Source organism: Grampus griseus (assembly GCF_964374135.1).
Source record: "Grampus griseus genome assembly, chromosome: 2".
NCBI lineage: Eukaryota > Metazoa > Chordata > Mammalia > Artiodactyla > Delphinidae > Grampus > Grampus griseus.
In genome coordinates, this window is record NC_139018.1 from 157,475,850 (window position 1) to 157,500,912 (window position 25,063).

Consider the following 25,063-nt stretch of genomic DNA (forward strand, 5'->3'; position numbering starts at 1 on the left):
CCTGCTGAGTGCCCGGGCAGAATAAGACATGGGAGCAGGCTGTGCTTCCATGATCCGCGTCCGGCTCCCTGGCAGGAGGTTGGCTGTGCTGTATCCTGATGTTTACATACACACCTGTCTTCCTGAGCTGGCGAGGGAGCCACTGGGTTTCAGGGACTCTGTTTTATTTATCTTTCTAACCCCACTGCTTGGCCTCAGGTCTGGCACCCATAGGTACTCTCTGGATGTTTGATGGAGTCTAGGTCTGTGAGTTTTATGCAAGCTTTCTGGAAATAATGTGCCCTGATGCTCTTCCAAGGGCTCTTGTATGCAGTGAACTTTGAGGAAGAGTGGCGGTGACAGTAAGAGGTCGTGCTTTTCGCTTCCCTTCCCCTGCTGCCCCACCTGCAGTGCAGTGGGTGGCATTCTTGTGCAGGGTTCATCATGACAGCTGATGGACTGTCTTGTTAAGCTGGGCCTCTGGGTGTTTCTTTGTCATCAGGTCACATTAGAGCTTCAGATGCTTCGTTTACCACCAGCCCCGTCCCTCACCCCCCTGCAGAGAAAAGAGGGAAGAAAAAAAAAAACTGTGAAAGAGGGAGCACTACCAGATGGTTCATCTGACTCCACACCCTTATTGCAAGATCCTAGAACTGACAGTCTGCATTCCCACGTTGGAGTTTGCTTCCCCCTAAGGCTCCTGAATTAACCAGCTCACGTCCACACCGGGGCTTCCTCTGCCTCTGATTCGGCATCACAGGGTGGGAAATCATCCTGACTCAGTTTTGTGCATGCTTTTCAAGAGGCACCACACTTTGCACCTTCCTCCACCCAGGCCCTTATTTTTTCTGTTCCTTTACCCCTCAAATGTTCTTGGCATCCTTTCCCTGAGATAAATCATTCTGCCAGGCTCTGTGCCTGCAAGAGTGTCTTCCACAGTGCTGACTGCCCCCCAGCCTCTGGTGGAATAGCAACTGCAATGCTGTTAGATCCAGCACTGTGTGACTTCAGACTGGGCTTAAGGAGAGTGGCCCCACAATGTATGTATGTATGTGTATATGCATGTGTGTGTGCGTGGATGCCTGTGTGCACGTGTACACGTACGTGTGTACGTAGCGCCTCACCCCCTTCCTGTCTCTGTTGTTGCATGGTTGGCTTCTTCCTGATTTTAACGTAAGTTAAAAGAAATAACTCTAAAGAGGCCAACGATTCAGGAAGAACATTAGCATCTTGCGGAATGACTTTCTGAGGACAGGTCTTCCCTTTGTATCTGAAAATATATTCATAATACTCGTCTTCTCTAGGTAGAGTAGGGAAGAAACTTTTTTATTCACTTTCGTATTATTTAGTGCACTGGTTTCCTTTTTCGTTTTCTTTTCTTCTTTTTTTAAAAAATAAGTTCTTCTAAAAAACGAAAAAGAATAAATTCTTATACATATAGAAAAAAATAAATTCTTATACATATAGAGCCCCAGTACACAAACAGGTAAGAAATAATAGTATTTCACCAGCGTGACATAAGTCCAATTTTATAACTTTTATTTATTACAGAGGCTTTCAAGGAGAACACAAGGGAACGTGCTGGTAGTTTCCACTGTGTTCACATTTGGTATCTATTAGAGTTGGATCTGTGAAAGTTGTATTTCATGATGGTTTCTAAGATATTTATTGAGAATCTGGAGGATTTGGGAGAAACCAGATTGGAAAGCATGGGTCCAAAGTGACCTCAAGGAAGTCTGGCCGTTGGACTAAGATGCTTGGATGTTTGGAGGAAAAAAGTCTCCATGGCTTTGCTCTGAAAAAGGCAGTCACCTAAAATGCACCCGGCGGGCTGTGTATGACCTCAGCCTGGCCCACCCTCCCCACTCTTTGGCTCGCAGACCGTGGCCATCGCCTGAGCACTTCAGCTGCTCTGCTTGAGCTGAGGAGTCCAGGGACGGCCCCCCTCCCCTCCCCGGCTACCCTTGTGTAGCTGTCAGGGACAATCTGTGTGGCTGGACTTCTCCCATCCCCTTCTCCCTCGCAGCACAATTGCTTTCCTAATTCTCCTTTAAACTCTGAATAGAAAACTGGGTGAATAGCGATTAGTTTATGAGCCACCATCTGTGAACAGTATCATTCCTGAGAATTTGCTCACAGCCCTGGCGCTCATCCCCTGGGTCATCATCATCTTTTATTAGCAGGACATCATATAACTATAAACTCCGAACTGTCTCTGCATTTCACACCCATCTTCCATAAAACTGCGATTTGGAGAGGCGATGCATAGATCAGACACATCCTCTTAACAAATCGTCGACAAAGCAAAACATGCTGTTCTTTCTTTTTTCTTTTTTGTTGTTTTTGGCCGCACTGCACGGCATGCGGAACTTCCCTGGCTAGGAATGGAACCCGCACCCCCTGCAGTGGAAGCGCAGAATCTTAACCACTGGACCACTAGAGAAGTCCAACATGCTGTTCTTTCTAATCGTGCCTCTAATCTCAGGTGTGAAGAAACTTGCTCTTGCTTTCTCAAGAAAGAACACAGATTTGCCGTTATTAGACACTCATAGCGATTATCTCTGTGTTTTTAAAAATTTTATATATATATATATATATGTAGCACACAACCAGCCACAAACACCCTCATGAATTCCCACCATGTAAGTGCCTGAACACTGTTTTTTTCCATTGAATGCACTTGATTTTCTGAAGCCTGGGGCTGACCTAAGCGAGCTGTGTGACGGCTTTAATTACTGATGTGCAAAAGCTAAAGAACGCTTAGTTTGGTGTTTGTTGTCTCTGAACGTGGGCACTTTCCTGGAACGGTGAGGAGCGTTTTACAGCCTAAGTTCCATCCTCCTAAGTCTGAAATGGAGCTGACGGGAGACAGTTGTTCAGAGCAGACTTCTCTCCATCTCTCTTTTTCCTTCTTACCCTTTTTCATCCCAACTTTTTCTTTTATAATTTGCTTCTCGCTTTATCAATAAACAGCACAATATTCCAGCAGATTTAGGGAGCTGCCCAGGATCGTGCTCGCGTGGGTGGCCCTGATGCTTCATTATCTGCAAGGAGAACAGGCAGCAGACTTGTGCCTCTTCGTTTCTTACCCGTGCTCCCGGGGCTCTGTGTCCACGTGCAGGCTGTGCTGTGCCAGGGCCATGCCCCTGCGCCATTCTGGGCACCTACGGACTTCGCAGAGTCCTGGATTCAAGTTGTGAAATACAGGACCTCGCTGTGGGTATCAGCACAGAGAAAACACAGGGCTCTCACGATAGGAAAGAAAAACGATATGATGCCTTTTCCCAAGATTCCAGTGCATTGTCTTGGTCCCCTTTCCTTTATACGCACGTGAATGGAAGTGTTCAGAGCTAGAAGCCTCTAAGATGCTTCTTGAATGCAAGCCCAGTGTCTTCAGTCTGGGGCACAGGGTGTTTGTGATGAAGCTGCAGGATGGAGCCCAGGCCATTGGCACCTGGTTATAGGTCATCACAGGAACTCACATGGGCGTGGCTTCTGAATTCGCCGTGGAATTACCTGCAGTGAACCTGGAACGAGCTTTCTGAGATTCTCCTTCTAAGGTGCCTCTGGAGACTGTGTTTTCATATCAGTGGAGCTAGAAAGTTACAAGACTTTATCTCTGTTTTCAGGCAGGTGTGTGCCTTATGTTCTCCAGGAGTGCAAGGCATCTATTCTCATGTTAAAACATCCCGAGAAATGTATATTACCCTTTGACGGAAAGTTACCCAAAAATCCAGAGAAGGAAACCACAACATTCCCTTAAATGTGTTAGTGTTTCAAAGCCTTACTAAGAAATACTAGAAATGTTATGGTTAACCGGTTGAAAATTGTTAATTTTTCATATTCTTTTTCCCAGACGACTAATACGTTGGGCAAGTTGCCTTGAACCTTTAGTCTCAGGACACCCTGAATCTTACCTTTAAATCAGATCAATTATGAAATAAACGTATTCGGCCAAGTATTTAAAGGTAAATCCTTCCTCACCATCTAAGGTTTTCATTAACTCAGTGACTTACCAGTGGTTCTCAAACTTTACATTTGAATCACTTCGATTTTTTTTTTTTTCCCAAAAATATCCAGAAGCCTAGGCTACTTCCCAAGCCAATTTAATCATAATGTCCAGGGACTAGATCCAGGTGTCATACATTTTAAAACTCCTCTGGTAATTCTAACATACAGCCGATTTTGAGACCCACCTGTAATTTATCATGGGTGGTAATAGGAGTAGTAAAGAATTACAGAGAGTCAAATCTTCTAACCTTTTTTGATTCCGGTGCCCAGCTTTTGAGTGCCTTTGGTCTGTAAGACTTGAGGAAGGCTGGAGTTCATTGTTCATTCATTTATCCGTTCTTCTGCAATACTCGCAGAGTGTTGGTATGTGCCAGGCACTGGGTTTTTCCCACTGGTTTGGACCTAACATTTCTCCTTTGGACTAAAGCTAACCAGGCCTTGGTTGGAACTTCTGGAGTTATTCCAGACATGAACAAATCACTTGGTCCTTTCTCTGTTGGTTCAGGGCCTTGTAGAAGCTGACTTTGGGAGAGGGAAAAGAAGGTCTTTTCCATGTGAATGGATTCTTATCTCAATAAATTCTATTCCACGTCTAACTGACAAACCTACCCACACAGAAGAACCTGTTGAAGCATGACTCGTTGTCCAGGTTTCTGTGCAGCAGGCGGTGTTCTGGTACACTGAATATTGGCTTAGAATCGAGCACTGTGGGATCCTTTATACCTCTATATGCTTTGCCTCCTTAATTTTGAATTCATTGATTGTTAGAGTTGGAAAGGACCTGAGGGAGCCTCCTGTTTGCCTAGTTAATTTCTAGATGAGGAAACTAAGACTCTGGAAAATGATGTGACTGACATACACCATTTTCTGTCCTAGAGAGAATGTCCATCATTTTCCCCTAGAGACAGAGCCAGCCTAGTTAGCGCCCCTCCCGTGGTACCATTACAGGCTCCAGCCCTGCCTCCTTCTGTACAAATGCTGGCCAGGCCTCCACCCTGTGTAGCCTGCATTGTACTAAGGATGCCTGAGATGCTTTTTTGAACATGTGGTCAGCAGTGCACAAGGTTTTAATTGTTGTTTGTTTGTTTTGAAGGATTCAAAGCAAAACTCATTTCAAAATGAGGAGATATCACATGTGGTACTTAATCCTTAAACAAACAAATTGGCTTGCGTTCTTAAGATGTAGTTGATTCAGATACCAGTCTTTTGCCTCTTGGTGTCCTGTTGATTACAGCGTCATCTGCTGGCATCAAAAAAAGATGACTCGAAGCTTTGGATTTTGAACCCTCGCCTTTCCTGGAGTGCTCTATATTCTTTTTTAAATAATTGATTAATTAATTTATTTATTGGCTGCGTTGGGTCTTTGTTGCTGCGTGCGGGCTTTCTCCAGTTGCGGTGCGCGGGGGCTACTCTTCGTTGTGGTGCGTGGGCTTCTCATTGCAGTGGCTTCTCTTGTTGCGGAGCACAGGCTCTAGGTGCTTGGGCTTCAATAGTTGTGGCACGTGGGCTCTAGAGCGCAGGCTCAGTAGTTGTGGCGCACGGGCTTAGTTGTTCTGCGGCTTGTGGGATCTTCCCGGACCAGGGCTCGAACCTGTGTCCCCTGCATTGGCAGGCGGATTCTTAACCACTGCGCCACCAGGGAAGCCCCCTATATTTTTAATAGACAAGATCTCTCTCTATATGTAACATGATACATGTATGTGTATATATATAATATTTTTTCTTCTATACATGTATATATATGTGTGTGTATACATAGATAATGAAACCACATCATTTAATGTTCAGTTAACAAATGAGGAAATCAAGTCAGAAAGTATTTAAAGGCTTGTCCAGAATCTTGCAGTTAGATGTGTCAGAGCTGAGACCCAACCTATCGCTTGATTGCTTCAGCACTTGAACTAATCAATATGTGTTTCCTTGTGTCCAGCATTATGGATACATTTTGGTGAATCAGGTGTTGATGATTTTGATCAAGAGCCTTTTAAAAATTACCTCTTTGTAAAAGTCTGGCAGTACAACAGTCCATCAACCTTTCTCTACTTGGGTTCAGTGAGAGAATCAGGCCCTACTTCCCTAAAGCATTTATTGTGTATAGTGAATTCACTTTCTCCCCTGTGCCATCCTTGGGAGAATTGAGAAAATAGTCACTCAAATCAGTTTTCTCTGTTCTGTTCAGATGAAGAACCTCAGTTAAAAAAAACTGGAGGGTGAAAATTTCCTCCCATCCTATAGCACACTTTTTGAGGTACTCATTTACTTGTTTAACATGTATCCTTCTAGACTTTTATTCTCTGCAAATAAAACCATTTAACTATGTACACACATACGCATACAAACAGATGGATACAATGCAGTATGTACAAAGACAAGGGATGAAAGAACTGGGGTGGCCCAGAGGAGCCGAGATTGGTTCCTCCACCATATTTGTTCTGCTTTCACTAGTAATCACCGTGTCTCCTGTCTGCCCCTTCTGGTTATATTTCCTTCCATCTCTTACCTTCTTGTGGCCTCTTTAAGTTGAGTAGATAAGTGACCTTTTCCAAGGACCACCCAAAGGAAAGGTGTTTTGTTGCCTTTCCTTCTGATAATTCTCTTAGTGCTCATAATTACTGCCATGGTCTTCCCACCCCACGCCCCCCCTCCCCACTCCAGATCAGTGAACCACGATAGGATGAAAACAAGCAAAAAATGTTGGATTTTCCTTTCTCTTCTCTTCTCTTTTGTGTTTTTCTAACTTTCCTCAGTTCATATGGAGTTCAAAATGTGTGGCTCCTGGGACCATGGAGAATTAGACCAGAGGGAGAAATGATGTCACTGTCATTTTCATAGGAGCACGTGTAGTCAATAGGATGCCCGCCCTTTGGGTCCTGATGTTCTCTCCAGCCTGGGGGTTTGGAATGGGGCCTACTTGTGCAGTTGGCACGATTTTTTGCATGAATTAACTTTAAAATGGTTTCCTGGCTCTTTCTAGGGTTTTCTTGCTTGGCTGTCAGTTACCATGCAGGCAGAAGTCTGCCTCACTGCCCATATGCTGTTTTCCCATTCAACTTTTCTCTCCCTCTCTCTGCCTGGGCCCACTTCCCTCTATCCACCTCTTCTGTCCATTATTGCAGATTATGGAGACTTTAGAGAAGATTACCACCTAAACCATTTACCCTCTGTACATAGATATACCAGACAGTGCTTACTTTGGGCCTGGTAGATAAGTGATTAAAATTAAGAGAGGGGCTTCCCCGGTGGCGCAGTTGTTGGGAGTCTGCCTGCCGATGCCGGGGACGTGGGTTCGTGCCCCGGTCTGGGAGGATCCCATGTGCCGCGGGGCGGCTGGGCCCGTGAGCCACGGCCGCTGAGCCTGCGCGTCCGGAGCCTGTACTCCGCAACAAGAGAGGCCAAAACAGTGAGAGGCCCGCGTACCACAAAAAAAAAAATTAAGAGGTTCTTTTCATCGCAGAGTTGCTTTCAGTGACATTATTCTTTTGAATTATGCATAGTTTAGAAAGGATTGCTGTTTGAGGGTGGACATTCCTCATGTTTGGAGGTCCTCTTGGCCGTGTTTTGGAGAGACCGAGTACTGACCTACAGGTATTTAGCTATGCAAGGTTAACAGAACCTTGGTTTTCATTTGCTTGTAGCTGAGATGCCCCACCTCTTTTCTCTGTCCATTTTCTTCCCCCTTCTGATGATACCAGCAGATGTAGGCTGATGCAAGGCTCTTCCTAATTGTAATTTCTGGACTCCTAACTGTTCCTTCTGCTTCTGAATATCTCTGCCTCTGGTTCCCTTTGACCCGCTGGGATTTCATCTGTCAGGATGTGTATAACCAAGTATCTTGAGAGCTTCCAGTAGAGTTCAGGATAGTAGGACAAATCTCTGCCCCACTCCCCTCAGAAGTGGATATCATATTGTTAGTTATGAAATTTAATGCTTTAGGTGTGGTAATTCTATGCAGATAACTGAATTTATGTGAACTGTTAGGTATTCTCATAGTTACTAGTTAATATGAAGTTATAAGTGCTTGAACAGGGTCTTGGGAGTTAGAATCTTGGCAATTCCAGTTACTAGTAGTATGACCTTGGAACACTTTCTTAGCCTCCTGGGGGTCTTAGTTTTCCTCTTTTAAAAATAGGGAGAGTGATAGCTACTTTGTAGGATTGCTGTATTAAATGAAATCCTTAAAAATACTTAGTATAGTTTTGACACAGACTTAACACTCAGTAAATGGTATGTAGAAAACAGCTATGTAAGTGGGGCCTAAAGAAAGTTATAAAATTAGTTCACCAGGTTTAGATGTGTTACATCCCAGGGGACTAAGGAAATCGCACTTATCGCAAAAAAGTCACAGTTGAAATATTTGAGAAAACAATATGAGAGATGTCGGCAAATTTTCCAAATATGAAAAAGGTAGACTGTGAGATGTATAGACGGGGAAATTTGGCTCCAATGCACAGCAAAGTTCTGGAACAGTAAATTAAGCATATGGTTTATAATCATTTAGTAAAGACCGTAGTAGTTGCTAGAAGTCACCATGGGTTTACTAAGAACAAAACTTCCCAAACATTCCATTTCCCTTTCAAATAGTATTATGTGCTGTGTAAAAGTGAGGAATGCCACTTCAGCCGAGAATCTAATTGTCTACTTATGGTTAGTACAGTAAACTATGGGCTAAGACTGCTGGGTTTGTAACTCAGCAGCCATTGAAGCCAGCTGATTAATGTCTTGGTTTTCTTGATGGGGTCTCTGGTGGAATACCATGGAGTTCTGGCATGTGACTCTCACTTAAGACTTTAACTAGGAATGTGGATGAAGACATACGGTATGAATGTGTACCAACAAAATATGCAGATGGCCCAAAGTGGAGAGGGGTGGTAACTATAATAGAAGAGAGAATCAAAATTCAGAATATTTCTGATCATTTGAAGCATTGCATGGGACCCAAAAGATTGAGTCGAATGAAGCTAAAGTGAAGACGTTAAGCTCAAAAGGTCAAGCCTGAGTAAGAAAGGAGATCTTGTTTGGCAGAAGTTCAGGTAAAAATGATCTGGTCATTTAATTGACCCTAAACTTTATATTCTTCCATTCATCCATCCAGTCATTCATTAATTCACTCTAACATGTATTGAAAGTACTACCTGCCATGCCCTTTTCTTACCATTGGGGAGACAGTAGTGAACAAAATAGTCAAAAATCCCTACCCCCATGGAGCTTATCTTCTTCATATGCCAACAGTTGTGCAGCTGCCTAAAAAAAGTGAACCTAATGTTAGACTTTATTTGCAAAAAGTATAATATCCAGCTCATGATGGTTAATAGTTCTACTCTGTTATTTAATATGTTGTTCTTGGTGCTATATCTTACACTGGGATCATTACTTTCAGTTCTGAATGCTCTAGTCTGGACAAACAAGAGTGACAATAACATGATGGTAGGAATATAAACCATGCTGAAGGGAAATTGGTCGATGATAGGAAGAGTAAACTAAGTAGGGAAATTATAGCCCTCAAATATTTGCAAGATACATGAGACGAGTTTATATGATATGTAAGCTTGTTCTGTGTGGCTCCCAGGAGTCAATACTAATTATGACAAGGGTGATTTCTGGTAAACAGAAGAAAGATTGAGCTCCGTGAGGGCTGAGATGTCACTGCTGTGATTCCTAGTCATGTGCCTGGTACATGGTGGGCGCCCAGAGATGTGTGGATGGATATTCACATGGCATTTTGTGAAGATAACCTAGGTACTGAAATAACGTAAAAAATTTAAGTTCAGTTTTTGTGTATCTTTTTGCGGTACACGGGCCTCTCACTGTTGTGGCCTCTCCCGTGTGGAGCACAAGCTCCAGACGCGCAGGCTCAGTGGCCATGGCTCACGGGGCCTAGCCGCTCCGCAGCGTGTGGGATCTTCCCGGACCGGGGCACGAACCCGTGTCTCCTGCATCGGCAGGCGGACTCTCAACCACTGCGCCACCAGGGAAGCCCTAAGTTCGGTTTTTGTATATCTTAAGGAATCTGAGGGTGGAATAAAGTACCTGAGAACAGCTCTGAGGGATCAGGATGTTTTCTTCGATCACGTTCGAACATTTACAAGTGAATTAAACCACTTTTCTTAAGAGACATTTAAGAGGCCATTTTAAGATTTCTTTGAAATTTCTAATATGCTTATTCACACGTTACCCAACCCAGCTCAACCTCCATCATTTTTTGAGGGCTTCCCCATAATTCTGACCCAGGGCCTTGCTTTCTCTGAATTTAACAATTCTGCAGAGCGTAACGTTAAATTCTTCCCTAATTGCTTCATGGGTCTCCCCATCAAGGTGATAAGATTTTGGAGGGAAAAACCTTATTTTATAGTTTTCTCGTATCAGACACAGAGCAGAAAGTCAGGAAATGATGATTGCTTGCTTGATTCATCCGCTAAGAAGGAGAGTCAGTAGCAATAGCATTTCAGCCACTGTAAGAACTCATGTAAGACATAACGGTTAAATAGACTTTAATTTCTCTAGCCCCTGCATACAAAGAAGGGATTTATGTTCTTAATTTATTAGAGTCTCCTACGTTGCCGGGCATGTGCTTTGTACGTAGTTGACTCTTTGTATATAGCTGAATATTAATGGCTGTGGTCCAGGGCTCAAGTTGTCTTCTTGGCTAAACCTCCGAGGGGAGCTGGGACTCCAGGTACAAACCCCTAAGCCCAGCTTGGAGGCTCATTGACTGGGATTCATGTACTTGGGTGGCCGGATCTAGCACCCAGTTACATTTGAATTTCAGATAAACAACAGTGCAATGTTTGGGACACACTTATATTTAAAGTGTTCATTGTTTATCTAGAATCAGACGTTAACTGGGTGCCCTGTATTTTATCTGGCAACTCTCCATATAGACCCCATTCTTTTCGTGGTCCCGTGAATCTAAGCTGCTAATTAACCCCTAAATTAACTTCACTGAAAGAAAATATTCGTGCCCATGTGATTGATTCCAATGGCAACTTTTTTTAATTGAAAAGTGGGAAAATCCATGCGCTGTATACTGTTGTTGTCATATTCTTTCAGGTGTGTCCAATAATGATACTTCCACAGACACCTAGGGTCTCAGCAGTTCCAAATTAATCTCTCATGGTTTCCTTGGTGGCATAGTTTAGCTGGTTCACATGATATGTTCCTGATGTTATTTTGCTCAGACACCACAGAAACCATTGCTAACAAATAATCAGGTTCTCCACGTTAGAAGCGGGTGAAATGTGAATTTGGGATACTCTGTCTTCTCACTTCCTACACATCAACTGCATTGGCTAATAAGAGCCGCAGCAATCAAAGCAAAACATTACCTCTCCTGGTTAATTCTTCTGTTCTCTTCTTTCATCTGCTCAAAGGGAAGATAATATTCCTTATAAACTTCTTTTGAGGGGAAGACAGCTCACACTTAGGAAAGTTGCATCCATTTTCCCTAAATAAATAATGACTTGCCGTTCAGGAGCAAAAGCCTTAAATATCATTTATTCATTCAGCAAACCTTTATCAAGCAGCTCTATGCTAGGTACTAAGTGGAAACAGAATGAGTAAGATGTAGTCCCTGCTTTCAAGGGTTCACAGGAATCTGCCCGTTCAGTGCTTGCTTTTAAATGGCTCAGCAGTCATTTCAGAGAAAAAGTGTGTAGTAAGAGCTAACTAGCTCATAATGAAATGATTCTTCTCTCAAATGCTTTCAACAAATACCAAACCTTACATTCCGAGCAGAGGCTGTTCCTAATCGGTATTTCCAAGGGCTAGACTTGGACTGGTTCCTTCTCCCTTTGTTCAGTCATTAGGACTTTGCTGCTCCCAGTGTGGCCCGCAGACCAGCAGCATCAGCATCTCCTGGGAGCTTGTTAGCAATGCAGACTCCCGGGCCCTGTCCTGGACCCACTGAATCAGAGTGTGCAGTGGAACCAGGACCCCAGGTGATTCATGTGCACATGGCCCTGAGGTTTGAGAAGCCCTGGTTTGATACAGAATTTCTCCAGCTCCACGTTGTGTGGGATGATCATCTGAGGATCTTGTTGAGGCAGATTCCTGGGCCCCAGCCTCAGGGATTCTGATTCTGTATGACGGGGCCCAGCCTGAGAATTTGCATTTCTCACAATCTCCCAGGAGATGCTGGTGTCGCCTGTTTGGGAAGCACTCTTGGGGTAGCACCAGTCTAGCTCGCTTGGGGTATTGAACTGACCTTTGTTGGCGATGGTGACTAGAGCCCCAGTGAGGAGCTCAGTCTGGTTTTCCATTGCTTACACTGGAGTCAGGAACATGAGGACAAAACTGTTCCCTGGACCATCTAGCCTGTTGTGGGGATGGATTTGCATACAGTGGACTATTCAGGCCAGTCTGTTCTGGCTGTTGTGAGACTACAGAAGAGGGAGCAATTAAATTCTCCTTGGGGGCTGAGCCATTTGAGTTGGGCCCTGCAAGATAATAGGATTTTGGCCCATTCCTGGGATTCATACGAATAAATGCCAGGAGAGTGGGATATACATGAAGCAGTGATAGTTAATCCAGTATTGCTACATTGTAAGATATAGAGCCTCCAGAAAGAAGAGCAGAGAGCATGGGAGATGGGTCTGGGAAAAAGTTTGGGGACAAGATGGAGAGGTGTCTTAAAAATGTCACCTTAAGGAGTTTCGATTCTGTCTTAGAATTTTTTGCTATAATGACATCTGTTTGTTTTTTTTTTTTTAAAAAGTTTGCATGTCTCATACTTACTATTCTGTGTGTGCGCTTTTTTTTTTTTTTCAGGATTAAGCATGAAAATATTGTGGCCCTGGAAGACATCTATGAAAGCCCAAATCACTTGTACTTGGTCATGCAGCTGTAAGTACCTGATTTAATTGATGAGTGCAGACCAGGGATTGCAAACTCAAATGCCTAAAGGGCCAGGTGGTAAAATAAATTAATGGAGTGGGCGGGGCAAGACAGCAGGGAGTGGTGAGAACTGTAGGGCAGTGGGCAAGAATGTGTCTGTCTAAGAACAGTGGTCTTTAGACCTCACTTGGTCTCATCTGCAGCTGCTGGATCAGACCGAAAATCTGGAGTCCTCACAATGGAATCCAATGCTACTGTTGCAGGGTCACTCTATCTAGGATGATGTCTCTTTTGCTTTTTTAATGTGCAAGGTCCAAATGTTGCTTCCTGAAAGCACTTCAGTGGGCCCACTGTGAATACACTCTGCTCCTGTCTCCAGGAGAAACTCCCACCCTTGTCTTCATTTCTAGGGAGGCTGGGGGATGGCAGCAGATGGTAGCTGTGTGTTCTGTCCCTTCCCTTCTCCTCTTCTGCTGGCAGATAAATGCACATGTGATTCATGCCAAACATACGAGACGTATAATTGGAGTTGGACTATGCCATTATCGTAGTCCCCCTTTAGAATATTTCTGCGTTCCAGTAACTCTGGAGCTTACCAGAAGGTGGAAGAAATAAGAAAGCCGAATATCTAGGTAGAGGCTATACTTGAACAGGTGTTTTTTTGTTTTTTGTTTTTTTTATGTGAGGTGAAATTAGCCTGCCCACATACACAAATGCTTTATTCTAAGTGATGTAATTCGTAGGAGTATTCCAGGACTAAACTTGTTATAATTAAGTGACGGAAGCTGTATCAGAATGTACATGTTCACCGCGACTTGAGTAAATTCTGGAACGCTTTGTTATTGAGCTTAATGACCAAAGAGGATTTTTGCTGAAGGTCAGAATATATACTTAAATTTCATTATTTATTAATGATTTTCAGACTTTGAATTTCCAAAGGTATTTAGAAGATTTGAGGGTCAGGCTAACAATTTCTTTTTCGTCAATTTTCCTTTTTCTTATGAATGTTTAAACAACACATTAACTTGGAATCATGTTAGGATGCAAATAAGTTTTCATCAATGCATTTATTTAATCTTTCATTATTTTTAAAGTATTTTTAGTAGTTTATGACACTTTAAACACTTACAAAAGTGTCCAAGTTGGAAGCATGTGGGCAGTTTTTCTCTGACAAATGACAGTCCTAGGTGATGACCAGCAGTTTTACAGGTTTGTGTGTCGTTGTCGGCCGTTAGGCAGTGACTGGTGACTCCATGTTAATTTTCAGTATCCTAAGTGCGATCTTTCCTAGTTCCTTGCTATTCTGTTTGTTTTATGATTCACCACATTTCTAGTTCCCCCCAGATCTGATATCCTTCCTAGAAACTCATGTGACTTTCTTTTATGCAGAATCAACTCTTAAAGAAGCAGGTGAATCACTTTCCCATCAAATATTGACTGCCCAATAGGAAAAACAGAACATTCTGGGGACAAGAAAAAGCCCCACAAAATGTCTGTAGTACATTTAAATGTGTGCTTTTTTATTGGCAATGCAAAAAGCAAAATATTAATACTTGAATCCAAAGCTATATGCATTCACTTGCTTTAAGTTCTCTGTTTATGAAACCGTCACTAAATAAGAGGAAACACCCCAAATATGTACGTCTCAGCTCTGCCTCTTACTGGCTGGGTGAACTTTAGCAAATAACTGGGCCTTTCTACTTTCTTTATGGAATTATTTTATCAGTTTGTCTCTGCAGATGGTCTTTAATTTTATGAGATAAAGTTCAAGTACATTTGAATTCTACCTTTCTAAGCAACTTGATCGTATACTTATGAGCAGTAGTGTATATAAAGATAGGTTGGCAGGAGAGCATGAAAGTGTCCAGAATGGGATGAACTTTAGAACATTCCTCTTACTATTTTATTGTTTTCAGTGTGTAAGTCTTCCATATCTTTGTTGAATTTATTCTGAACTATTTTTTTTGATCTTGTTGTAAATGGGTTTTTACTTCATTTTTCCAGTGACTTGCTTCTGTTATAAAAATACAGTTGATTTTTGTACCTTAACTTACAATCTTGCTAAATTCACTTATTGTTTGTAGTAGTTGTTTTGTGGATTTCTTAGCATTTTCTATCTAAACAATCATGTCATCTGCAATTTACGTTGATTCTGGTTGGTCCCCAAAGGAATTCTATTTGGTAAAACACTGATAGTTTAGTCCTAAATATTAAGTGTATTTGAATGTCGTAATTATACTCCTTTAAAATGTTTTATGTCAGATGTTTTGAAAATTCAAATTGACCTCCCTCTTATTCCTTCCTCTCCTCCATTCGTTATCTTAATCAGTGAGATTTTTAAAAAAGCAATGGCAAAAAAGAAAGAAAGGGAGGGAGGGAGGGAGGAAGGAAGGAACGAAGGAAGGAAGGGAAGGAAGGAAGGAAGGAAAGAGACCCTTAATGGATCAGAATATAATCCTGAGAAAATCTTTGGTCTGGTTTGAGAATTTTGTGGGCTTCATTGTTATTTTTGTTGTTGTGTTTTAGTTTTTGTCAGTAAGACTCAATAGTTTTCGCTTGTGAGACCCCTGTATTTTTTCTGCCTGGGTCAGCGGAACATGGGTTGGTTTGTTTTTTTTAAGAGTTTAGAAAGTCCTTGATTCCTAAATACTTGGGGATGATCTAGAACACAGCATTTGAGAGGGACTTTAGTTCACAGTATTTGTGCCTGGGAGGTTTCTGGTTTCCTAGGAAACATCGTCTTGGGCACTGACACTCAGATATAATAGGGGATGCTCAGTAGTAATTTTATTACTTAGCTAATTGCTATTTCGACTCTGAGTACTGTAGCATGTTTGTTCCTTCGCTACTGCAGCAAAGGAAATTTGATTGTTTATAGAGTTCTATATTTAAATTTGATTCGGGGTTTGGGACAAATATCTTTTTTTCCCCAGAGTGCTATTTTTTCGAGCATTCTTCTCTTTTTTCAGTTCTTTTTTTTTATTATTGAGAGATAATTGACTTATAACATTTTATTCATTTTAGGTGTACAACATAATGAATAGTTCTTTTTGGGAACATTCTTCCTTAGATAGTGTGAGATCAAAATGACATTGAAGTAAATTACAGAAGAAAGGTCAGTTTGTTTAAAGTTTATTTCTGGTCTGACTTTGCTTGTGGGGTGTTAGCCCACAGGCTGGGCTTGAGGTTATCATATTCACCAGATCCGAAGTAAACTCCTGAACGTTTCACAAAATCTGCTTTCTCCTGCTGTCTGTCTCATCCCAGCAAATGGTAAACTTCTTTCTTCCAGTTGCTCAGGCCAAAACCCAAAGTCTTCCTTGACTCACCTTTTTTCTCTTAGGCCCTACAGTCCCATCCATTGGCAAACCCTGTGGTCACCAACTCGAGACTATCTCAAGAATCCAGCCACTTTCTCTTCATCTCCACCATCATGGATAAAACTTATCTTTCTTCCCCCATCCTTTCCCCACTGCACTGGTCTTTCTCAGCATGTTAGCCAGACCTTGTCATGCCTCTTGAAAACTCCTACTGGCTTCCCATCTCAGAGTACAAGACCAAGTCCCTTTTTTTTGGCCGCACCGTGTAGCATGCAGGATCTTAGTTCCCCAACCAGGGATTGGACCCAAGCCACAAGCAGTGGAAGCGGGGAGTCTTAACCACTGGACCACCAGGGAAGTGCAAAGACCAAGTCCTTGTAGCAGTCTCCAGGGTCTTCCGTGTCCAGACCCCCTGGTCACCTCTCTGACCTCACCCCCCCACTCCTCTCTCATTATTTCATTCACCTTGCTGTTCCTCAGACACACCACGCCTTTGCCACCACGGACCTTTGTTCTGCTTGGAACACTGTCTCTTTGATATCTTCATGCCATCATGGAAATATTAGAAATATTAGAATTTCTGCCAAATGTCACCGTTTCAATGAGATGTTATTCCCCAACACCCTGAAATAGCACCTCTCCCTACCGTCTCTTGCCACACACACATTCATTCCTGGCCCCCTGCCCAGCTTGATTTTTCTCTGTAGCACTTGTCACCATCAGAAAACGTATCTCTGCTTTGTTCTCTGCTAGAAGCATGCTGGTACATTACGGTAGGCACTTACGAAATATTTGTTCCATTAATGATTACATATAATAGGAATAGTGGTTAACACTTATTTATTCACTCATTTAATCCTATCACAAACTCAGGAGCAACTCTCTCGTTTTTTTTTTTTTTAACTTAAACTGCATACAGCATATATATTTTTTAATTTAAAAAAAATTTTTGGCCGTGCCGTGTGGCATATGGGATCTTAGTTCCCTGACCAGGGATCAAACTCATGCTCCCTGCACTGGAAGTGCAGAGTGTTAACCACTGGACCGCCATGGAAATCCTCAGGAGCAACTCTTATCCCAATTTTACATGAAGAACCTGAGCAGAAAACTTGGATCATTTATCCAAGCCAGCAAGTGACCCAGTGAATACACTTAATGAAAGGAATACAATACACTGATGACATTTTCTAGGAAAAAATCTTGTAGGTAATATTAATGTGAATAGTTCAGTTTACCTTGAAAAATGTATTACTTATGATTCCGTAAATGCTTAGCTAACTATAAAATGCCCTGTATATTGTAGTGGTTTGTGAGGGGAATAAAATTTACTGCATAATATCACAGAAAGTCACTAAACCAACCTCAGTTCATTCACAGCAGTGATTGTGTTTCTTTCTTAATTTTTTCAACTAATGAAGGGATGGATGAACGTGTTTTACCAGTATTGTGATTTGCTGCATTGTGCATATTCCATGCGAGACAGAGAGATTTCTAATATTTCTGATAGTCCTTTTATTCCAGGACAGCATTAAGATATGTACAACTAGTTGCCCGCTGAGCCTGAAAACTAATGATTAAACACACGTTCTTTCAAGAATGTTAATTGGATTCCTGAGCAGTCCAAGACACAAAAATATATGCAGCTTCCAAGAGAAAATATGATTTATCTACTCCACTAGCTGGTGCATGAATCTGTTTGAACAGTTCCCTGTTTGTGGGTTGCCAGTGTTATTTCATGTGGATATTGTATTCATAATTCATACTGTGTGTTCCCAGAAACAGTTTTAATTAGAACACAAATTATGACTCCCAACAGAAAGTCTTTTGTAAGTAGCCAAGCATAATAATGAAGACAGAAGTGTTTCTGACTATGACACCTTCATATATTTACATATAATTTACCAAAATCTTCTCTCTGTTCACAACAGGCACTAATTGAGAGCCCAGAGGGCCTGTGGCCTCTGTTCAGTATTGGGTGGGTGGGCAGGGGCTTGGGGGACACACATGAGGTGCAGTCGGGGGATTCCATGGCTCTCTTTTTGGAGGAGCAATCATAACCCACCAGCACTGCACCCCTCAAGGTTTGCGCAGGGAGCTCTGGATCACCAGGAAGTCCTCAGTGGAGGAAACGGCCTCAGGTGGAGGGGGATTAGGACGTAGCCAGATGGATGTGCTGGGCATGGTGTAGGTGGGGGGAGCCATGCTCCAGGCTGAAGGGCTGTCACGCAGAGAGGCTTTAAGGAGCCTGGGTGGGGTGTGTGGGGCTCAGTCTGTGGGGACTTCAGTTTGTGAGAGGTTTAGTCTGTGAGGGGTTCAGTCTACGAGGGGTCCAATCTGTGAGGGGTTTAGAATGTAGGGGGGGGTCCAGTCTGTGGGGATCTGTTCTTTGCGGGTTTCAGTTTATGGGGGATCCAGTCTGTTGTGAGCGGTCTAGTCTGGGAGGAGTTTAATCCGTGGAAGGTCCAGTCTGTGGAGTGTTCAGTCTTTGAGGGGCACCATCCGTAAAGTGCTATCTGTTGGGGTCTGCCTTTGGGGGTTCAGCCTGTGTGCGGTTTTGTCCTGTGGGGTTTCAGTCTGGCTAGGATGGGGGACTGTGTGACATCTTGGTGGGAGATATGGCTGGAGACCTGGGCAGAGGCAAAGCCAATACTGCAGCTGCTGCTTCTTTGTCATCCTCCAGGCTAATTACTTAATATGCTTTTATTGTTTATCCTGCCACTGGAAAACCTACTGAGAGTTAAAGAGTTTAGAGAGTTAAGGAGGAAAAGAAAAGAGAAAAGCCAAGGTCCAAGATAATCATGAACCAATTTTACCAGGTTCAGCTGTTTGAAATTGCCAACATACAATCACATTTTTTAGATCTTCCTTTTTTAATGTAAGCACTTAAAACTGTAAATTTTCCTGTTAGCACTGCTTTTCCTGAATCCCATAAGTTTTAGTATGTTGTGTTTTTATTTTCATTTGTCACAAGATATTTTCTCCTTTCCCTTGTGATTTCTTCTTTGACCCATTGGCTGCTTGAGTGTGTTGTTGAATTTCTACATATTTGTGAATTTTCCAGTTTTTCTCCCCCTGTTGATTTCTACTTTCCTTTCATTGTGATAGGAAGAGATACTTTGTATGATTTCAATTTTTTAAAATTTATTCAGTTTTTTTGTGTTTTGTGGCCTAACATCCTGGAGAATGTTCCATATGAACTTGACAAAAATGTGCATTCTGCTGTTGTTGGATGCTCTGTTCTGTGTATGTCTATTGATCCGATGGGCTTGTAGTTCAAGGCCTCTGTTTCCTTATTGATGTTCTGTTTGGCTGTTCCGTCTATAATGGAGAGTAGCATATTGAAGTCTCCTCCTATTTTTACAGAGCTGTTTCTTCCTTCAATCCTTTCAATGTTTGCTTCATATATTTTGGAGCTCTGATGTGTAATACATGTTTGATGTGTGTATCTTCTTGGTGAATGGATCCTTTTATCAATGTATAATGTCCTTCTTTGCTTCTTACAACAGTTTTGACTTTTTTTAAACATCTTTTTTGGAGTATAATTGCTTTAGAATGTTGTGTTAGTTTCTGCTGTGTAACAAAGTGAATCAGCTAAAAGTATACATATACCCCATGTCCCCTCCCTCTTGCGTCTCCTTCCCACCTTCCCTATCCCACTCCTCTAGGTGGTCACAAAGCACGGAGCTAATCTCCCTTTGCTATGCGGCTGCTTCCCACTAGCTATCTGTTTTACATTTGGTAGTGTATATATGTCCATGCCACTCTCTCACTTGGTCGCAGCTTACCCTTCTCCCATCCATGTCCTCAAGTCCATTCTCTATGTCTGTGTCTTTATTCCTGTCCTGCCCCTAGGTTCATGAGAAGCATTTTTTTTTTTTTGATTCCATAGTTAGCATATGGTATCTGTTTTTCTCTTTCTGACTTACTTCACTCTGTATGACAGACTCTAGGTCCATCCACCTCACTACAAATACCTCAGTTTCATTTCTTTATATGTCTGAGTAATATTCCATTGTATATATGTGCCACATCTTCTTTATCCATTCATCTGTCAGTGGACACTTAGATTGCTTCTATGTCCTGGCTATTGTAAATAGAGCTGCAGTGAACATTGTGGTACATGACTCTTTTTGAATTACGGTTTTCTGAGGTTTTTACCCAATAGTGGGATTGCTGGGTCGTATGGTAGTTCTATTTTTAGTTTTTAAGGAACCTCCATACTGTTCTCCATAGTGGCTGTATCTATTTACACTCCCACCAACATTGTAAGAGGGTTCCCTTTTCTCCACACCCTCTTCAGCATTTATTGTTTGTTGATTTTTTGATGTTGGCCATTCTGACCAGTGTGAGGTGATACCTCATTACAGTTTTGATTTGCATTTCTCTAATGATTAGCAATGTTAAGCGTCCTTTCATGTGTTTGTTGGCAATCTGTATATCTTCTTTGGAGAAATATCTATTTAGGTCTTCTGCCCATTTTTGGATTGGGTTGTTTGTTTTTTTGATATTGAGCTGCATGAGCTGCTTGTATATTTTGGAGATTAATCATTTGTCCGTTGATTTGTTTGTAAAGTATTTTCTCCCATTCTGAGGGTTATCTTTTCGTCTTGTTTATGGTTTCCTTTGCTGTGCAAAAGCTTTGAAGTTTCATTAGGTCCCATTTGTTTATTTTTGTTTTTATTTCCATTTCTCTAGGAGGTGGGACAAAAAGGATCTTGCTGTGATTTAAGTCATAGAGTGTTCTGCCTATGTTTTCCTCTAAGAGTTTTCTAGTGTCTGGCCTTACATTTAGGTCTTTAATCCATTTAGAGTTTATTTTTGTGTATGGTGTTAGGGAGTGTTCTAATTTCATTCTTTTACATATAGCTGTCCAGTTTTCCTAGCACCACTTATTGAAGAGGCTGTCTTTTCTCCATTGTATATTCTTGCCTCCTTTATCAAAGATAAGGTGACCATATGTGTGTGGGTTTACCTCTGGGCTTTCTATCCTGTTCCATTGAGCTATGTTTTGTTTTTGTGCAAGTATCATACTGTCTTGATTACTGTAGCTTTGTAGTATAGTCTGAAGTCTGGGAGCCTGATTTCTCCAGCTCCATGTTTTTTTGTTTTTTTGTTTTTGCGGTATGTGGGCCTCTCACTGCTGTGGCCTCTCCCATTGTGGAGCACAGGCTCCAGACGCGCAGGCTCAGCGGCCATGGCTTAGGGGCCCAGCCGCTCCGCGGCATGTGGGATCTTCCTGGACCGGGGCACGAACCCATGTCCCCTGCATCGGCAGGCGGACTCTCAACCACTGCACCACCAGGGAAGCCCTTCTCCCTTTTTTTCTTGATGAATCTGGCTAGTGGTTTATCAATTTTGTTTATCTTCTCAACAAACCAGCTTTTAGTTTTATTGATCTTTGCTATTGTTTCCTTCATTTCTTTTTCATTTATTTCTGATCTGCTCTTTATGATTTCTTTCCTTTTGAGAACTTTGGGGTTTTTTTTTCTTGTTGTTGTTCTTCTTTCTCTAATTGCTTTAGGTGTAAGGTTAGGTTGTTTATTTGAGATGTTTCTTGTTTCTTGAGGTAGGATTGTATTGCTATAAAGTTCCCTCTTAGAACTGCTTTTGTTGCATCCCATAGGTTTTGGGTCGTCATGTTTTCATTGTCATTTGTTTCTGGGTATTTTTTGATTTCCTCTTTGATTTCGTCAGTGGTCTCTTGGTTATTTAGTAGTGTGTTGTTTAGCCTCCATGTGTTTGTATTTTTTACAGATTTTTTCCTATAATTGATATCTAGACTCATAGTGTTGTGGTCGGAAGAGATACTTGATACAATTTCAATTTTCTTAAATTTACCAGGGTTTGATTTGTGGCCCAAGATATGATCTATCCTGGATAATATTCCATGAGCACTTGAGAAGAAAGTATATTCTGTTGTTTTTGGATGGAATGTCTTATAAATATCAGTTAAGTCCGTCTTGTTTAATGTGTCATTTAAAGCTTGTGTTTCCTTATTTATTTTCCTTTCGGATATCTTTCCATTGGCGAAAGTGGGTGTTAAAGTCCCCTACTATTATTGTGTTACTGTCGATTTCCCCTTTTATGGCTGTTAGCATTTGCCTTAGGAGCACTGAGGTGCTCCTATGTTGGGTGCATAAATATTTACAATTGTTATATCTTCTTCTTGGATTGATCCCTTGATCATTATGTAGTGTCCTTCTTTGTCTCTTGTAATAATCTTTATTTTAAAGTCTATTTTGTTTGATATGAGAATTGCTACTCCAGCTTTCTTTTGATTTCCATTTTCATGGAATATCTTTTTCCATCCCCTCACTTTCAGTCTGTATGTGTCCCTAGGTCTGAAGTGGGTCTCTTGTAGATAGCATATATATGGGTCTTGTTTTTGTATCCATTCAGCCAGTCTGTGTCTTTTGGTTGGAGTATTTAATCCATTTACATTTAAGGCAATTATCGATATGTATGTTCCTATGACCATTTTCTTAATTGTTTTGGGTTTGTTATTGTAGGTCTTTTCCTTCTCTTGTGCTTCCCGCCTAGAGAAGTTCCTTTAGTATTTTTTGTAAAGCTAGTTTGGTGATGCTGAATTCTCTTAACTTTTGCTTGTTTGTAAAGGTTTTAATTTCTCCATCGAATCTGAATGAGATCCTTGCTGGGTAGAGTAATCTTGGTTGTAGGTTTTTCCCTTTCATCACTTTAAATATGTCCTGCCACTCCCTTCTGGTTTGCAGAGTTTCTGCTGAAAGATCAGCTGTTAACCTTATGGGGATTCCCTTGTGTGTTATTTGTTGCTTTTCCCTTGCTGCTTTTAATATTTTTTCTTTGTATTTAAGTTTTGATATTTTCATTAATATGTGTCTTGGCATGTTTCTCCTTGGATTTATCCTGTATGGGACTCTCTGTGCTTCCTGGACTTGATTGACTGTTTCCTTTCCCATATTAGGGAAGTTTTCAACTGTAATCTCTTCAAATATTTTCTCATGCCCTTTCTTTGGGACCCCTCTAATTCGAATGTTGGCGCATTTAATGTTGTCCCAGAGGTGTCTGAGACTGTGTTCAGTTCTTTTCATTCTTTTTTCTTTATTCTGCTCTGTGGTAGTTATTTCCACTATTTTACCTTCCAGGTCACTTATCCGTTCTTCTGCCTCAGTTATTCTGCTGTTGATTCCTTCTAGAGAATTTTTAATTTCATTTATTGTGTTGTTCAGCATTGTTTGTTTGCTCTTTAGTTCTTCTAGGTCCTTGTCAAATGTTTCTTGTATTTTCTCCATTCTATTTCCAAGATATTGGATCATCTTTACTATCATTACTCTGAATTCTTTTTCAGGTAGACTGCCTGTTTCCTCTTCATTTGTTTGGTCTGGTGGATTTTTACTTTGCTCCTTTATCTGCTGTGTATTTCTCTGTCTTCTCATTTTGCTTAACTTACTGTGTTTGAGGACTCCCTTTCACAGGCTGCAGTTTCATAGTTCCCATTGTTTTTGGTGTCTGTCCCCAGTGGCTAAAGTTGGTTCAGTGGCTTGTGTAGGCTTCCTGCTGGAGGGGACTTGTGCCTGTGTTCTGGTGGATGAGGCTGGATCTTGCCTTTCTGGTGGGCAGGACCACGTCTGGCAGTGTTTTTTGGGGTGTCTGTATTATGATTTTAGGCAGCCTCTCTGCTAATGGGTGCGGTCGTATTTCTGTCTTGCTAGTTGTGTGGCATAGGGTGTCCAGCACTTTAGCTTGCTGGTCGTTGAGTGGAGCTGAGTCTTGGCATTGAGATGGAGACCTCTGGCAGATCTCTCATCGACTGATATTATGTGGGGCCAGGAGGTCACTGGTGGCCCAGTGTCCTGAGCTCGGCTCTCCCACCTCAGAGGCTCAGGCCTGACACCCGACCAGAGCACCAAGACTCTGTAAGCCACATGGCTCAGAAGAGAAGGGAGAAAAAAAAGAAAGAAAATAATAATAATAATAAAATAAAATAAATTTTTTTAAATTATTGAAATAAAAATATTTTTAAGTAATAAAAAAAATAAAAGAATAGAGCAACCAAACCAATAAACAGGTCCACCAATGATAGCCAATGCTTAAAAACTGTACTAAGATAAGCATAAAAATCAGAAGCTAGTCAGTCGCATACAGCAAACCCCAAGTGTACAGTTGCTCCCCACGTCCACCATCTCAATTTGGGGATGATTCGTTGTCTCTTCAGGTATTCCACAGATGCAGGGTACATCAAGTTGATTGTGGAGCTTTAATCCGCTGCTCCTGAGGCCGCTGGGAGAGATTTCCCTTTATCTTCTTTGTTCGCACAGCTCCTGGGGTTCAGGTTTGGATTTGGCCCCGCCTCTGCGTGTAGGTCGCCGAAGGGCGTCTGTTCTTCACTCAGGCAGGACGGGGTTAAAGGAGCCGCTGATTCGGGAGCTCTGGCTCACTCAGGCCAGGGGGAGGGAGGGGTACGGATGCAGGGCGAGCCTGCGGCGGCAGAGGCCAGCATGACACTGTAGCAGCCTGAGGCACGCTGTGCGTTCTCCTGGGGAAGTTGTCCCTGGATCACGGGACCCTGGCAGTGACGGGCTGCACAGGCTCCCCGGAAGGGATGTGTGGATAGTGACCTGTGCTCGCACACAGGCTTCTTGGTGGCGGCAGCAGCAGCCTTAGCGTCTCATGCCCGTCTCTGGGGTCCGCGCTTTTAGCCGCGGCTCGCGCCCGTCTCTGGAGCTCACTTAGGCGGTGCTCTTAATTCTCTCTCCTCGAGCACCCCGAAACAATGGTCTCTTGCCTCTTCAGCAGCTCCAGACTTTTTCCCGGACTCCCTCCCGGCTAGCAGTGGCTCACTAGCCCCCTTCAGGCTGTGTTCACACAGCCAACACCAGTCCTCTCCCTGGGATCCGACCTCCGAAGCCAAAGCCCGAGCCTCAGCTCCCAGCCCCCGTCCGCCC

At 42.3% G+C, this 25,063-nt stretch overlaps 1 protein-coding gene across 3 annotated transcripts in view; it reads left to right on the forward strand.

The window, feature by feature from the left end:
* Window positions 1–25,063, forward strand: part of CAMK1D (calcium/calmodulin dependent protein kinase ID) — a 415,759-nt gene that overhangs the window by 245,062 nt on the left and 145,634 nt on the right. For all 3 annotated transcript variants that reach the window (XM_082647881.1, XM_082647883.1, XM_082647882.1), the window contains exon 3: window positions 12,754–12,828. In XM_082647881.1, coding sequence (XP_082504007.1) covers window positions 12,754–12,828 — 75 coding nt within the window. The remainder of the gene's footprint in view (window positions 1–12,753; window positions 12,829–25,063) is intronic.